The sequence below is a fragment of the Hippoglossus hippoglossus genome, chromosome 18, assembly GCF_009819705.1.
Source record: "Hippoglossus hippoglossus isolate fHipHip1 chromosome 18, fHipHip1.pri, whole genome shotgun sequence".
Classification (NCBI taxonomy): domain Eukaryota; kingdom Metazoa; phylum Chordata; class Actinopteri; order Pleuronectiformes; family Pleuronectidae; genus Hippoglossus; species Hippoglossus hippoglossus.
The window spans coordinates 6,289,100-6,302,252 of NC_047168.1; the positions used below are offsets into that span (position 1 = coordinate 6,289,100).

Consider the following 13,153-nt stretch of genomic DNA (forward strand, 5'->3'; position numbering starts at 1 on the left):
ATACAATGTAAACATTGTATTCCTCATAAGATATAATCAAATTTCAAGTAATACATGGCAGCCATGTGAATAAAAATGAAGCACTCACTGCTTATCGTCTTTCTTCACAGGGACAGCGATCTCCTTGATCTTGTTAACAGCGAGGTTGGTGGCGGTGCGGAACGCTCTGATAATGGTCTGAGGGTGGAGGCCCTCCTCCACGTACGGCTTCAACTGCTTCAGGAACTCAGCAGCCAGGAGAGTGACGGAGGTGGTGCCGTCTCCTACCTGAGGGTGGTAGACAAAAGAAACGAAGATGTGTCAGTTGGAAATTTTATTCATAAAACTTTCTACTTGTACACACAACCTTAAACACATATGCACATGTCTCACCTCAGCGTCCTGGGAGCGAGCAATGTCTACCAGGGTCTTGGCAGCAGGGTGAACCACATCCAGCAGTTTCAGGATGGTGGCACCATCGTTAGAGATTGTGGCCTTTCCTGGAAAACAAAGCCATCAAACATGAATTATAAGGGAACTGTAACCCAATGACTCCTGTAATCCATTCATTATTCAATCTTCTCTCCCCACCTCTGCCATCAACCATCAGTTTGTCCATCCCTCTGGGCCCCAGGGTGGTCCTGACAGCCTCAGAAATAACCTGAAATCAAAATGAAAACAAAGTTTAACCCATGCTACAGATAGGAAATGGATATCCACACAATCATTGAGAGCAGAGCTTGTTTTCTGACCTGGCAGGCATTGATGTTACTGATGAGCTGAGGAATGCCCTGAGAGGAGTCTGTCCCCTCCTTCAGCAGGATAACAGGTGTGGGCTGCAGGGGGACAAATCATTTACAGTTAAATGTCACAGAAAGAAACTGAGGAGATCGAGGAAGCTGAACCGACAGTTTTTGAATATCATCAAAAATAACAATGTAACGAATACTATGAACAAACGATTTCAGAGCCATTGTTTTGCTTTATCATCAGAATGGCCGAGCTATGTAGTTTCCTAACAGTACACTTTTTGATACCATTTAAAATTGAATTTAAGACCCAACTTGGGATGGAAAAACACCAGAAATGAAAATATACTTGACACAGCAAAGTTTGCTTCACGAGCACTTGTCACTGGTACTTATCATTCTCAAACTACTCATTATTAAACTTCTCCATGTTCATAAACTAGCCAGCTGACTGACTGGAAAGGCTCAACAAGGAAGGGACACATCAGCACATAACAGAATTAATAATGATCAATAGAATCATTTCATATTAATGTTCACAATAATTATGTTTTAATGAAATAAATTGTGATGTTACTAGTTAAATTATCCAATGCAACGCTTAGCAAATTACTAAAAACTAAATTAGTAAGTGTAGATCTAAAAAGCATTGAAACACGCTTCATTAAAGTAAAATATTTTCCATAAATGTTGCCATATTATAACAGATGTTAGTGTCCCACAAAGCAGAGTTAGATTACACATCACTACACATATTTAGGCATCAGAAGGTAAAGATACAGAAGGTGAGGATGGAACCAGAGCTGCATGGGTGTGGTGCTTTTGTTTCCCACTGTCAATCCCTGAGTTTACAGTTTTCATCACTATTCACTGAGGCAGCTTCTTTTCAAAAGACTTATATCACACATGGTTACTTTAACATGACTGATGACAAAGACAGCTTTAGTGTTGACAAGGCCTTTGTCTGCCTCTCAGCATCATCATCCCACATTCGGCCATGAGATGCTGCTGCTCCAGTCAAAACAGAGAAGCTAGAACAACCACAGCAACACGTTCAAGTTGTATAATTATTCATATTTAACAGTAAAACACAGTTTTCCAATGCAGCCATTCAAACAATAGTCTGTTAACATCACAGCTAACCAGTTCACTAGCTAATGCTGCGCCAATAGCAGGAGCTACAAGCTTGTGGTATTAAAAAGTATATTAATAGGTCATTGGAGTGCTTATTCGCACATAAACCGACTCAACGCACTTTCTTTAAAACGCACTAGCTGCTGACATGTTAGCTAGCATCGCGGCTAGCATCGCGTCTACGCCCATTGACACCGGGTAATCCTGAGATGCTAACGCAGTCATGCTAGCTGTTAAATACGAAAATAAACAGTTTTCACAAAAAAATAACCGCGTCCCGAGGCTGCTAACGGGTAATCGGATGGACAGAGAGTGGTTCTGGAGCGGATGATTGGAAACCAGGCGCACGATGGACGCGGATGGTGAAGTTTTAGCCTGGAGCATGGAAGCTAACTCACTCACCATCATCTTTGCAGTTCCTTCGAGAAGCTTTCCACCGACACCGCGGCCCACAATGCATTTCGGGAGATACGGACGCTGAGGGCTGCGTTCAAGAACGACAACGCGCTGCGAAGTTTAGGCATCGATCTAAAACTTCAAGTTATTATGAAAATAAAAACACAGAGTTACATGTGATGCAGCTGCCATTGTGCAGCCTGATTCTGTTGTTGAAGAAGTATGATTTAACAATAATAATCATAATCATCATCATTTTCTTGATTTCATCATATACATTTTTACTTCAAAACGAAAGTATTCGCCATGACACCATTTTTCTCAGTTTAACTTTTATTTTTCAATTACTTATGTTACACTTGCACAATTTATGTAGGCTATACAAATGTCTTTATTTAATAATAATGTCTCTATCTACAATAATGTCTCTATCTACTCAGTTAATGCTGAACACGTCAAAGTTACCACACACACACACACACACTATATTGCTATATTGTCAGATAGTTAATTGGATTTTAGTTATCATGATATCATTGTTTGTTAAATATAATCTTTTGCTGTTTATTTTATTAAGCAGTAAGATATTGTGATGTTTCAATTAAAGCATTGAAGCCTGAATAAGATGCACACAAATTATTCTATTTGTTTAATGACTGGTTTATAGTCATTAAACTATTCTAAAACTATAAAGTAATCATTGTTGTTCGGTGCTTTGTTTGAAGCAATATGACATAACAGTGGTGTCATGCTAATGCTTTACTGTATGCAAAATTGTCATCACCACACAAGCACAGACATGCACAGATGTTATGTGACATGTTTTTCATGTCACTGTCCATTAACATGTCAAATCGAGTCTTTGCATAATGTGCTGGAAACCAAACACACTGTAAATTTAGAAAACGCGCAAGTCATAAATGGACAAAGATCCTTACTGTCTATTTGTAGAAGATGAGATGAAAGGTTTTATTCAACTACACATATTTATTTTGTTAAATTATAAAATTATTTATTATTTGGTGTTCTTACTTAATTGGGTTTTTTCCTCCAGTATAAATAATTGGAAATACATTTTATTAACCATTGAGTTTAACATGCTTGTTGAAATGTAACCGAACTTATGTTCAATCAGAAAAAAGATTTTACTTTTATGTTAACAATAAATTTTATTTATATTGCACCTTTCGAAACATAGTTACAAGGCGCACTGCAAGTTAAGAATGAAAAGTATTGAAGGCAAAAAAGCAAACTAGGAAACAGTCCAAAGCAATTTGAAGATCACACAGTACTTAAGAACAAATACAAAAAGATTACAGATTAGAGAAGAATAAAAACAAGATCAATTAAATGATTTAAACATTTAACCCACAATTACAATGCAAAAACCCGGCAGCTTTTCCAATTGCAATTAAGTGGTCCTTTAATTAATTAAGTCCTGATTGGAGACTCTAAATTGACAATGTGGGTGTGACCTCAGGATGTCGAACATGTGATTCGCTGGCGACCAGTCTAGGTTGTACTCTGCCTCTCTGGGATTGGCTCCAACTCTTGTCTATTAACCATAAGTAACACATTTTGAATATCTCTATCCCACAGATTTAGAATATGTTTAGTCCACAAACCATTTTTTAATCTTTTGATTGCATAAAACTGATATACTCAACAAGTTGGATGTTTTAACATGGTCGATGAGTGCAGGTCAAGAATGCAAACATTTTGATGTTGTAATTTTGATTCTGTGACCTTCATAGGACCATCTGTGTTTCCTGGACTGTGTCTCAGGTGAGTCGTGATTTCACGAACGGCAGCCTGCCCAGTCTGTGCAGGTAGAGCAGCGGCTGCAGGTAACTACAGCTGGCTGCAGCAGCCAGAGCCATGGCCTGATACTGACACTTGAGGATACGAGGTGGAACTACTTCCTTCAGAGGAAGGCAGACGATGAAGGGGAGGTAGTTCAGCATGAGGACAGCCTGGATGGTGACGATGGTGGTGAAGGCCTTCTTCTTCATGGAATTCATGTCTCCTTTCCCTCTCGGATCGCTTTTTCTCCCAACTTCCCTCGCCTTTTCTTCCTTCTCTCTGCTCTGTTCTTGTTTTTCAGCCTTTCTCTTCTCTGCCCCTTTGTTGCCCTCTGTCATTTCTCTGTCCCCCGGAAGAGGCCTCTTCAGGGTTCGAAGAATGGACACGCTGCAGAAGGTGTCTATGACCAGAACAGGGAGGAACACCACGCACACTGAGATGCTGGAGCGCTTGACAAGAGCAGTTGAAGCCATCAGGATGTAAATGCACCACGAGGCGCCCAAACACGCCCACCTGTATTTGCGGGCTTTGAACCTGGAAGAGAAGTGGAGGAGAGCAAATTGATTTGCTCTCTCAAACATGAAGGTTTAGTCTATCAAACCTCATGTCAAGTCTCATGTGCTCACCTACCTCTGTCGGTAGGTAAGTAGGGAAAGATGGGGATAGGTAAGGAGGTATGGAGGTAGGTGGGGGGTAAGAAGGGATTGGGTAAGGAGAGAGGGAGGTAAGGATGCATGGAGGTATGGAGGGGTGGAGGTAAAGAAGGATGGAGGCAGGTAAGGAGGGATGGAGGTAAGGAGAGAAGGAGGCAAGGAGGGATGAAGGTAAGGATGGAGGGCGGTAAGGAAATATGGAGTTAAGGATGGAGGGAGGTAAGGAAAGAGGGAGGTAAGGAGGGATGGAGGTAAGGATGAGGGCGGTAAGGAGGGAGGAAGGTAGGGAGAGTGGGAGGCAAGGAGGGGTGGAAGTATGGAGGGATGGAGGTAAGGAAAGATGGAGGGAGGTAAGGGGGGATGGATCTGGGGAGTAAGGGAGGCCGATAGTTAGATCGACAGACAGATTCGATCCTGAAAGAAATTCAGATTCAAGCCCAAGTCTGCAGCTCTGGTTTGTGCTGTACAGTAAGGGGAGGGTCTCATCTTCTCCTTGTGTAAGGACATTTAATGTGTATATGGTTTTTACCGTAGATAGTCGAGGGGTCGCACCACGGCCATGTACCTCTCCACACACACCATACAGAGGAGCATCGGCTTCAAGCCCAGCACCATGGAGGTCAACACTGGGACCAGGTCAGACACAGACCCGCTCTGCCACAGGAGGTGATTGGTAAAGAACACGGGCACGACCAGGTGGAAGGAAAACTGGGTGAGGGCCAGGTGGAGGGGGAAGAAGTCTGCCGGCAGGACACCGGCGACCTTTGACCTTTAGATTCAAAATCAATAATAATCACAGCAGAATGACACATTTAATAAACATAACAATAAAGCACTATCTATCTGTCTATCTATCTATCTATCTATCTATCTATCTATCTATCTATCTATCTATCTATCTATCTATCTATCTATCTATCTATCTATCTATCCATCCTGAATCCGGCCATTTAGTTGAGGCTGCATTATGAGATACAGTTGCTGTTGGTTACATGAAACTACAATGTGCATAATCACCTTTTCCTGAGGATGTGACAGATGAGCCAGAGGTTCGACGGGGCGCCGACAAGAAATTCAAGGAGGTAGATGGTGAGGAGGATGAGGAGGCCCTCCGAAGCTCCTCCTGATTCATCGTGATAAGGGTCGCACTCCTTCCAGAAATACCCTGAAGGTGAAGAGGAGGAGTTCAGAGTTGAGTCGGTCATACTGCAGGCGAAGAGCGAAGGCTGGGGGAAGAGATGAGAGACAAAAGAATGAAAAGAAAGAGATCAGCTGCTGTTATGAAATCTACTTAGATGACATATAACATGCAGGATTTTGAAAACTTTATATGATTCCTTCATTTCTTAACAACAGTATAATATGCTCATATAGGCTGAAAATGTATCCATAAATCATGAATCTGCAGTAAAGCAGCTGCAACAAACCTGTCAGTTGTTGGTGGCTTGAGGGTATGTTTGGAAATGAGGCTGCCCTACGAAACACTTGGCATGACAGGCGTTGTCTAGATTCGCATGAAAATCAGCAGCATACATGTGGGGGTCAGACTGGACAGTGAGAGATGTCTCCTCTGGTGTTCAAGTCAAAGTGACAGTGGCAGAATATCTGCACACACAGCTGTTTCTGCCACTTTCACTTGAACACCAGGTCACTTATACTGACAAGTAAGTAACATAGATATAGATGTTTAATTTTTTTTTAAATCGTATTTATTTATTTATCTATTTACTGTTTTTATTGTTGATCAATCGGTATGTCTGCACAGAAACGGAGGACCCCCTCACATTTCACTACTTACTTTACCTTGTATCTCTGTGCATGTGACGGATAAAGATTCCGTACCTTCATCTTTAAATTTCGTCTTTCAGCAGTGTACCTAATTATTGTTTGTTTACAATAAATGCAGACTGATTGCATTGTCAATACATATATTATTATGATTATTATGATTATGATTATGATTATTATTCCTTGTATGGAAACCTTCTACAACAAGTGAAAATGATTTACACAGCAGGTTTCTAAAAATAATAAATGAATTAAAACGACTCAATTGAATACAATCTGGTAAAATAGTAAAATATATTGTTTTCTAACCTCATATCAAAGTGGCAACAAGTGTTCTTGAACGCAGCTTCTGTGACGTCACGCAGTGCCGCTGTACGCAGGCCTCTGATTGGTTTACAACTTGCATGTTTCAGCCCACGGTTTACTCGATGTACATATCAGTATATGCCGTGCGGGCGGAGCTACCGTTTGTTCGCCGTTCGCCGCGTGTTCGACAGCGCAGACTCCACCTGCAGGGACATTCTGGGCAACAAAACGAGCGTACACTGTGCGTCGCCCGGGACTCGCGCGGAGTTTAGAAAGTGTACACACGGCGGTGGCGGGAGACGTGTGCACGGAGCAGGACAGAGAGGAGATCGCGGGTTTGATCGTTAAAAACAGCGCCAGAATAAAGCGGAGGAGTAAAAGACGTTTTGACAGGAGGAGCAGCTGCTGGAGGGAAACGCAAAAGATGGACGAATTCGGAGTTTACGCTGTTTTCGGAGTGAACGGTCCGCCTCAAAGGCTGCTAAGGTAAAGACTTTAGCTTGTTAAACATAAGCTAGCTGCTCTCCTTGGTTCCGCAGACGTATTGTTAGCTAGCATTAGCTTTGTTAAATAACCTGTTGTTTCTCATTGGCTGTTCTCTTTAAATTAGCCGTATGTATAGTGGGTTAGCTTCTCCTTTAGTATACGCACACGCCATTAAGTACGTTTACATGTCAAGCCGCGCTTATGTTCATAATGAGTGACCAATAATCTGCTAATTGATTTTTCTTTTCTGTGTGTCAGTGCCAGTGGGTCGTGCAGGGTGTGCGCTGCAGTTCCACCAAGTGTCCATCAGGTGGTGCTGTTCAGCAGCGGGCCCTGGGGGGAGAGGGTGGGCGTGAACGTGGAGCTGAACGACTCGGATCGTTTCCCCATCACCATGGGTAAACTGACCCCTTACAACAGGTAGAGCTCCCCCCCCCCCATTCCTTGGTTGTTAGCACTGTACAAACCTGTGAAGTTACCGGAATTACTATTTATTTTTTACAAGGATGGATGAAAACGTTAGATAGATGGATAGATAGATACTTTATTGGTCCAAAGGGACATGTGGGCACTTAGTAGGACACAAAACATTTAAACCTATGAGCATAAGAATAATAAAAGAATTACAAATGAAAAAAAAGTTAAAAGAGGGAATAAAATCATCAGCTACAAAGAAGGCAAGGGTTTAAGAATCTCTCTACCCTTTGACATATGATTTTATGAATGAATGTATGTGTTGCCTGTAAGCTGTGTATTTTATACATTTACAAAGGGGTTTATTCATTTTCATATGTTTACAATTACTTATCTATTTATTGAATTTTTTTTTCGTGATTGAGGTTACCCCCCCGGCTGCTTGTTTGTTTGACTGCATGGATCTTTTGCTTTTTAGTTGTCAAGTTGTGTGTCATCTTAGATTTGGTTATTAAAGAGTTATATAAAATATAGAACAGGTAGGTTGACTTGGTATTGGAATAGAGACTTGAAACTGCCTTTTACACCCTGACTCTGACCATGACACTTGATTTCTGTAATAAGAGTGTGCCATACTCCTTCTATGTGCTGCCCAATGGAGCTACTGAATATTCAGATTCATTAGTGACCTTTAAGTGAGTTCTGTATCTGATCTGCTCCAGGTGTCTGTCATGGGAGCAGAGGGAAGAGGAGACATGGACAGACAGCGTCACCTTGAACATCTCTCTGGAGGGAGGAAACTTGGTAAATATCTCCGCCAAGGCTCAACGGTCCCTTTTTAAATAAATTTAAAAAAAACATAGCTAAGGTCACGATATGTTCCTCAGCTAGATATTGGTGTTGGTTACTGGTTTCTGGCGCTATTTGTTTCCGCGCAGCAGCTGAAAAAAAGCCTACACCCCTATTTAAATTCAATAGATACAGATTTTTGTTTGGATCTGCATATACTTACACACACTCATCAATACCAACCGCTTAATTATGTCTGAAATATAAGATTCACACTATCTCACAATGTTAAAGAAAGTGAAAAACAATTCTTGGATCATTCCAGCCAATAGCCAAGCCATAGGAAACTTTAAATACTAAACTGTAGATGTCTATTAAGGCTTATTTCATTGACAGAAGCACAGGTTAATCTACATGTTTTGTACATTTCTTTTTCTCAGACAAAAGCAGACTGGTCAGAACCAGAACTCATCCTGGCTGTGAAGGAATACACACCAAAGGTAAGATGATAAAGACCTGCAGTTATTTAGAGGAATTAAGCCATTCAGCCACATATCATTTCCCTCAACACCATCCCAGAATGGCGCAGAACTTCATCATATCTCAAACACACCCAGATAGTTGTTAAGAGAGTGTTTACTGTTCTGTCCCAGGAAACCACAGCTCCCCTCGCAGCCCGAGAGCTCAACGGCAAAAGGAAAAGAGGATGCATGGCAGAGGAAGACAGCAATAAGAGTAAGGTGGTGGAGAGGGAACAGGAGGAGGAGAATGTGTGTCCAAACGGTGCCATGGAGAAGACAACACCGGTACGAAAAGCCCGAGGGCAAAGCAAGGGGGTGCAGAAGCTGTTCAGCAGTAGAGGAGAAGTAGCAAAGACGAAGGCGGCAGGTGGGTACATGAGGTGACATGTGTGGAAAGAATGTGACCATAAATATATATCTTTGTCTGTGTGTGTTTGCTAGAAACAGTAAACAGTTTCTAATGATAATTAGTCCTAAAGACACTCCAGTGTGGAGGAGTGAATCGTTCTTTTATCAACTCTCCTGTCTGCAGCTAATGGAGCGGGAGAGGCGCAGGGGATTGTGGGTAGGACGCCTCCTCAGAGCGCAGCCAGGACGAAGAGTAGGCAGGCCAAGACTCCCACACAGACTGGTGAGTTTCATATTACACTCCATTTCATCTTTACTTTTTTGTCATATTTGTTCACTCTTTAGTCCCTCAGTCGGTAAGTTTGAAGCACATCGCCCACTGGAGTTCACAGATTGATTTTTTTTTTTTTCTGCTCGTCTCTCTCTGGTGGTGAAAAGTATAAAGTACACAGACTTGGATGTGTGACCATACACAGGCCACGGCCCATCCAGGTGTTTGTAGGTAACAGCCAACTGGGTAGAATAAAGAGGAATAGATTCAACATTTGTGGGTAACATTTGTTGTTAAGTTGGAGAGAGAGAGAGAGAGAGTTGGACTGAGGCTGTATTGGAGACTTTTAACACTTGAAATGTCAAATCTCTGGTTCTTGTGCAGCCGTGCTAGTGAGCCCGTCAGGCAGATGGGGCCAGACTCTGTGTCCCATCGACACTCAGACAGCAATCCTGATTGGAGGACAGGGAGCCAGGATGCAGTTCTGCAAAGATCCCATGTGGAAGCTCTGCACAGGTCAGTTTCTTCAGAACTCGTGTTGAAGGAGAATCAAGTTTCCTGTCCATCCTGGTAACAGTCTATACTCTCTGTCCCACAGAGGACTTGTCCTGGGTGGCAGCAGAGACTCTGGCCGAGGGTCCGACCCCTGAGGCCCGGAGTGGCCACACAGCCGTCTACGACCCTGACTCAAAGCGGATCTTTGTGTTTGGAGGCTCTAAAAACAAGAAATGGTTCAACGATGTTCACATCCTGGACACCCAGAGCTGGAAGTGGACAATGGTGGAGGTGGGTGTGTGTTGACCTTGATTTGATTGATTCGTATACTGACAACATGAATTAATCCTCTCTTTCTTCACCTTCTCCTCCTCTCCTCTCCTTCAGGCTCAGGGTAAGGTTCCCCCTCTGGCCTACCACAGCTGCAGTATGTTTCGGGGTGAACTCTTTGTGCTGGGCGGGGTGTTTCCTTGTCCAAACCCGGAGCCCGACGGCTGCAGTGACTCACTGTACATCTTTGATCCCAACCTCTCCATCTGGTACCAGCCCATTGTGACAGGCGACAAACCCTCCCCTCGCTCAGGGTAAGATTTGTGGATCCAGCATTTCTGGCGGACGTTCTTTCTTTCAAACACACATTTTAAACACAGTTTTCTCTTTAACTCCCTCTTTATTGTTTTTGCTGTCAGACACTCTGCGTGTGTGATGCAGGAGAGGAAGATCTATGTGTTTGGTGGATGGGACACTCCTGTGTGCTACAATGACATGTATATGTTGGACCTTGGTAAGGCACATACATACATACGCACACGCACACGAGTTCATAAAGGAGACTCCTAGTTTCATGCACATCTGATGTATCCATCTACACATACAAACAAGGAGCCTGTATTGGGACACAGGTGTAAATATAGTGTGTAAAATCAGTGTGCGAATAAATAAATGAAATATCTTGTTGTGTTTCTCAGGTCTGATGGAGTTTTCTGCGGTGAAAACAACTGGGAAAGCCCCCTCTCCTCGCAGGTATACAACCTAACACACAAATATTGTACATGTAGTTGTAGCTAGGGCCGGGTATTGAACACCGTAATGTGTTCAATTGCTTAAATAACCGATCAAATTCATCTTAAATATTCAGAAAATAAGGTATTAAATGAAGTTTTGGTATCGTTTCTAAAAAGTATGAGATCTGCACTGCTTTTAAAAAATACCACGTCCTTGTTGCTTGTTGTTGGTATAATTAACGTGTGTGTGTGTGTGTGTGTGTGTGTGTTCCAGCTGGCATGGCAGTGCTGTGCTTTCAGACACAAAGTTTCTGATCCACGGTGGATACAACGGAAACAACGCTCTCAGTGACACCTTCATCTTCGATATAGGTGAGCTGCAGCTCCCAGTTACTCCCACACACGCAGGTTCCAGGAAGACTGCTCGAAGACTTTTTGTCGTCTGACGCTTGTCAAAGGAAATGCAGAAAATTATAGTTTCACATTCTGATTTGTTCAAATCGATCATTGGATGTAAACAAGGCGCTGGTTAAATAGTAACTCCACAGCTAGTAAGAGCTGAAGGTGGCTGCAGTGACAGCCTGGGAGAACATCACCAGTCAAGATACAAAGTGTGTGATGATGTCTGTCCGTCAAAGACTTCAGGGAGTCATTGACTGCAAAGGGATTTAACACACTAATAATAAATGATGATTTTGACATTATGTATATCTGTCCGGTTACCTTTGAACCCTTAAACTTGTAGCACTGTGTTGTTTTAAAAGGGCTTTATCTCCTTATGTTAATTTCTACATTGACCTACTCAAATCAAAGCTGAGACTAATATCCATTTTTCAACCCTGTTGTTGGTTGGTTTCTATGATTGTAAGCAAGATTACCCAAAAACTAAAGCACAGATTACCACAAATCTCGGTGGAACTTGCGTATGTTGAACCATTCCTTTAAACACTGGGTCTATTGTGCATCAATATTGTGGCATATATGAAGGATTTGGGCAAATAAAGGAAGGTGTCTTGTAAACATTACTAAAAAAAACTCAAACCAATGACTCCCCCTGTGACACCATGACTTTTACTTTAATTGAGCGATGGTGTTTTGTGTTTCAGACACCAACAGTTGGACAGAGGTAACGCTCCCTCAGATGTCTGTCCCCAGGGCGGGGCACTCCCTCATCACCATGGATACAGCCAGCCGCTTCTCAGACGAGGACAAAGACATGGATGTGGGCATCGTCGGCAGAACTCTGCTGGTGTTTGGAGGCGGAGACAACGAGGGCAACTTCTTCTCCGACCTGTCGACCGTTGCCGTGGAGGAACTGCTTGGTGTTGTTTAAAGAGAGTGAGTCAGAGGTGAATCCTGGCTCCCTGACTGGATGTGAAGCTATTTCAACAAACCCCCCCTCCCACTACCCTTTATAATTTATACTCCCATTGTTTGTCTTTTTCTTCTTTTGTTGAATGATCCCTTTCTTCTGTCAGTTTTTAAATGGGATTTAGTGTTGGGCATTTCTTTTAATACAGATCTCAAAAGATAGTGTTTCAATATAAATACTTACAAAAATTACTCATTTAATGCGAAACATGATTAAGACATTTTCTACTTTTTAAAAACAAACTTTAGAGAAAGTGATATTTTTATGATAGGAACATTGATCTTTGTTTAACCTTAACCCGTTTCAGATCAAGGAATTTTCCCCCATTTGTTTGTACATAGTTTAAAGCTTCTTGAGTTCTTCCTCAGGTAAAATAAATGTATATTTTATTTTCATATATTTCTGTTTTTCATGAGACTTTCACTTGTCCCCATCATTTGGAATATGTTGCCTCTGCAATGCTGCAAGTGCATAAACTGTATTTTATTATGTTCATCATCTTCGAGCTGTTGCGTGTGATTTAGTAATTATCACCACTCGTCTTAACTTAATAAAACGTTGAATTTCTACAATGTCACTTTCATGCATCATGTTATTCTGGACATTACCATCCCTACAAAGAAAATGAGTCGCATGGACAAAGAT

General features: G+C 42.1%; 2 protein-coding genes and 1 long non-coding RNA gene across 3 annotated transcripts in view; 2 read left to right on the forward strand and 1 right to left on the reverse strand.

Moving 5' to 3' along the window:
* Positions 1–2,393, reverse strand: part of cct7 (chaperonin containing TCP1, subunit 7 (eta)) — a 5,578-nt gene extending 3,185 nt beyond the window's left edge. Inside the window, exons 1-5 of the mRNA XM_034615614.1 lie at positions 2,265–2,393; positions 732–815; positions 571–640; positions 373–479; positions 89–267 (exon numbers count right to left, since the gene is read on the reverse strand). Of these exons, the coding sequence (XP_034471505.1) occupies positions 89–267; positions 373–479; positions 571–640; positions 732–815; positions 2,265–2,270 (446 nt within the window). The 5' untranslated portion in view covers positions 2,271–2,393. The remainder of the gene's footprint in view (positions 1–88; positions 268–372; positions 480–570; positions 641–731; positions 816–2,264) is intronic.
* On the forward strand, positions 822–1,388 carry LOC117779421. Its single transcript, XR_004617007.1, has 2 exons — positions 822–1,158; positions 1,192–1,388. It is a non-coding gene; the product is annotated as an uncharacterized LOC117779421 (long non-coding RNA).
* A 4,625-nt stretch (positions 2,394–7,018) lies between the features above and the next one.
* krcp (kelch repeat-containing protein) lies at positions 7,019–13,075 on the forward strand. Its single transcript, XM_034615604.1, has 13 exons — positions 7,019–7,294; positions 7,553–7,714; positions 8,431–8,512; positions 8,938–8,997; positions 9,151–9,385; positions 9,551–9,649; positions 10,022–10,153; positions 10,236–10,423; positions 10,520–10,716; positions 10,822–10,916; positions 11,101–11,155; positions 11,411–11,508; positions 12,243–13,075. The coding sequence occupies exons 1-13, from the start codon at positions 7,233–7,235 to the stop codon at positions 12,467–12,469; spliced, it is 1,692 nt and encodes a 563-aa protein (XP_034471495.1). The 5' UTR covers positions 7,019–7,232; the 3' UTR covers positions 12,470–13,075.
* The last annotated feature ends 78 nt before the right edge of the window (positions 13,076–13,153 follow it).

What these genes read in the sequence shown, in the direction of transcription:
- krcp (XM_034615604.1), top strand. Translation starts at nt 7,233, where the DNA reads ATGGACGAATTCGGAGTTTACGCTGTTTTCGGAGTGAACGGTCCGCCT. An exon ending in CATGTGGAAGCTCTGCACAG is followed by an intron (nt 10,154 to 10,235) that starts GTCAGTTTCTTC and finishes TCTGTCCCACAG; the next exon opens with AGGACTTGTCCTGGGTGGCA. An exon ending in AAACCCTCCCCTCGCTCAGG is followed by an intron (nt 10,717 to 10,821) that starts GTAAGATTTGTG and finishes TTTTGCTGTCAG; the next exon opens with ACACTCTGCGTGTGTGATGC.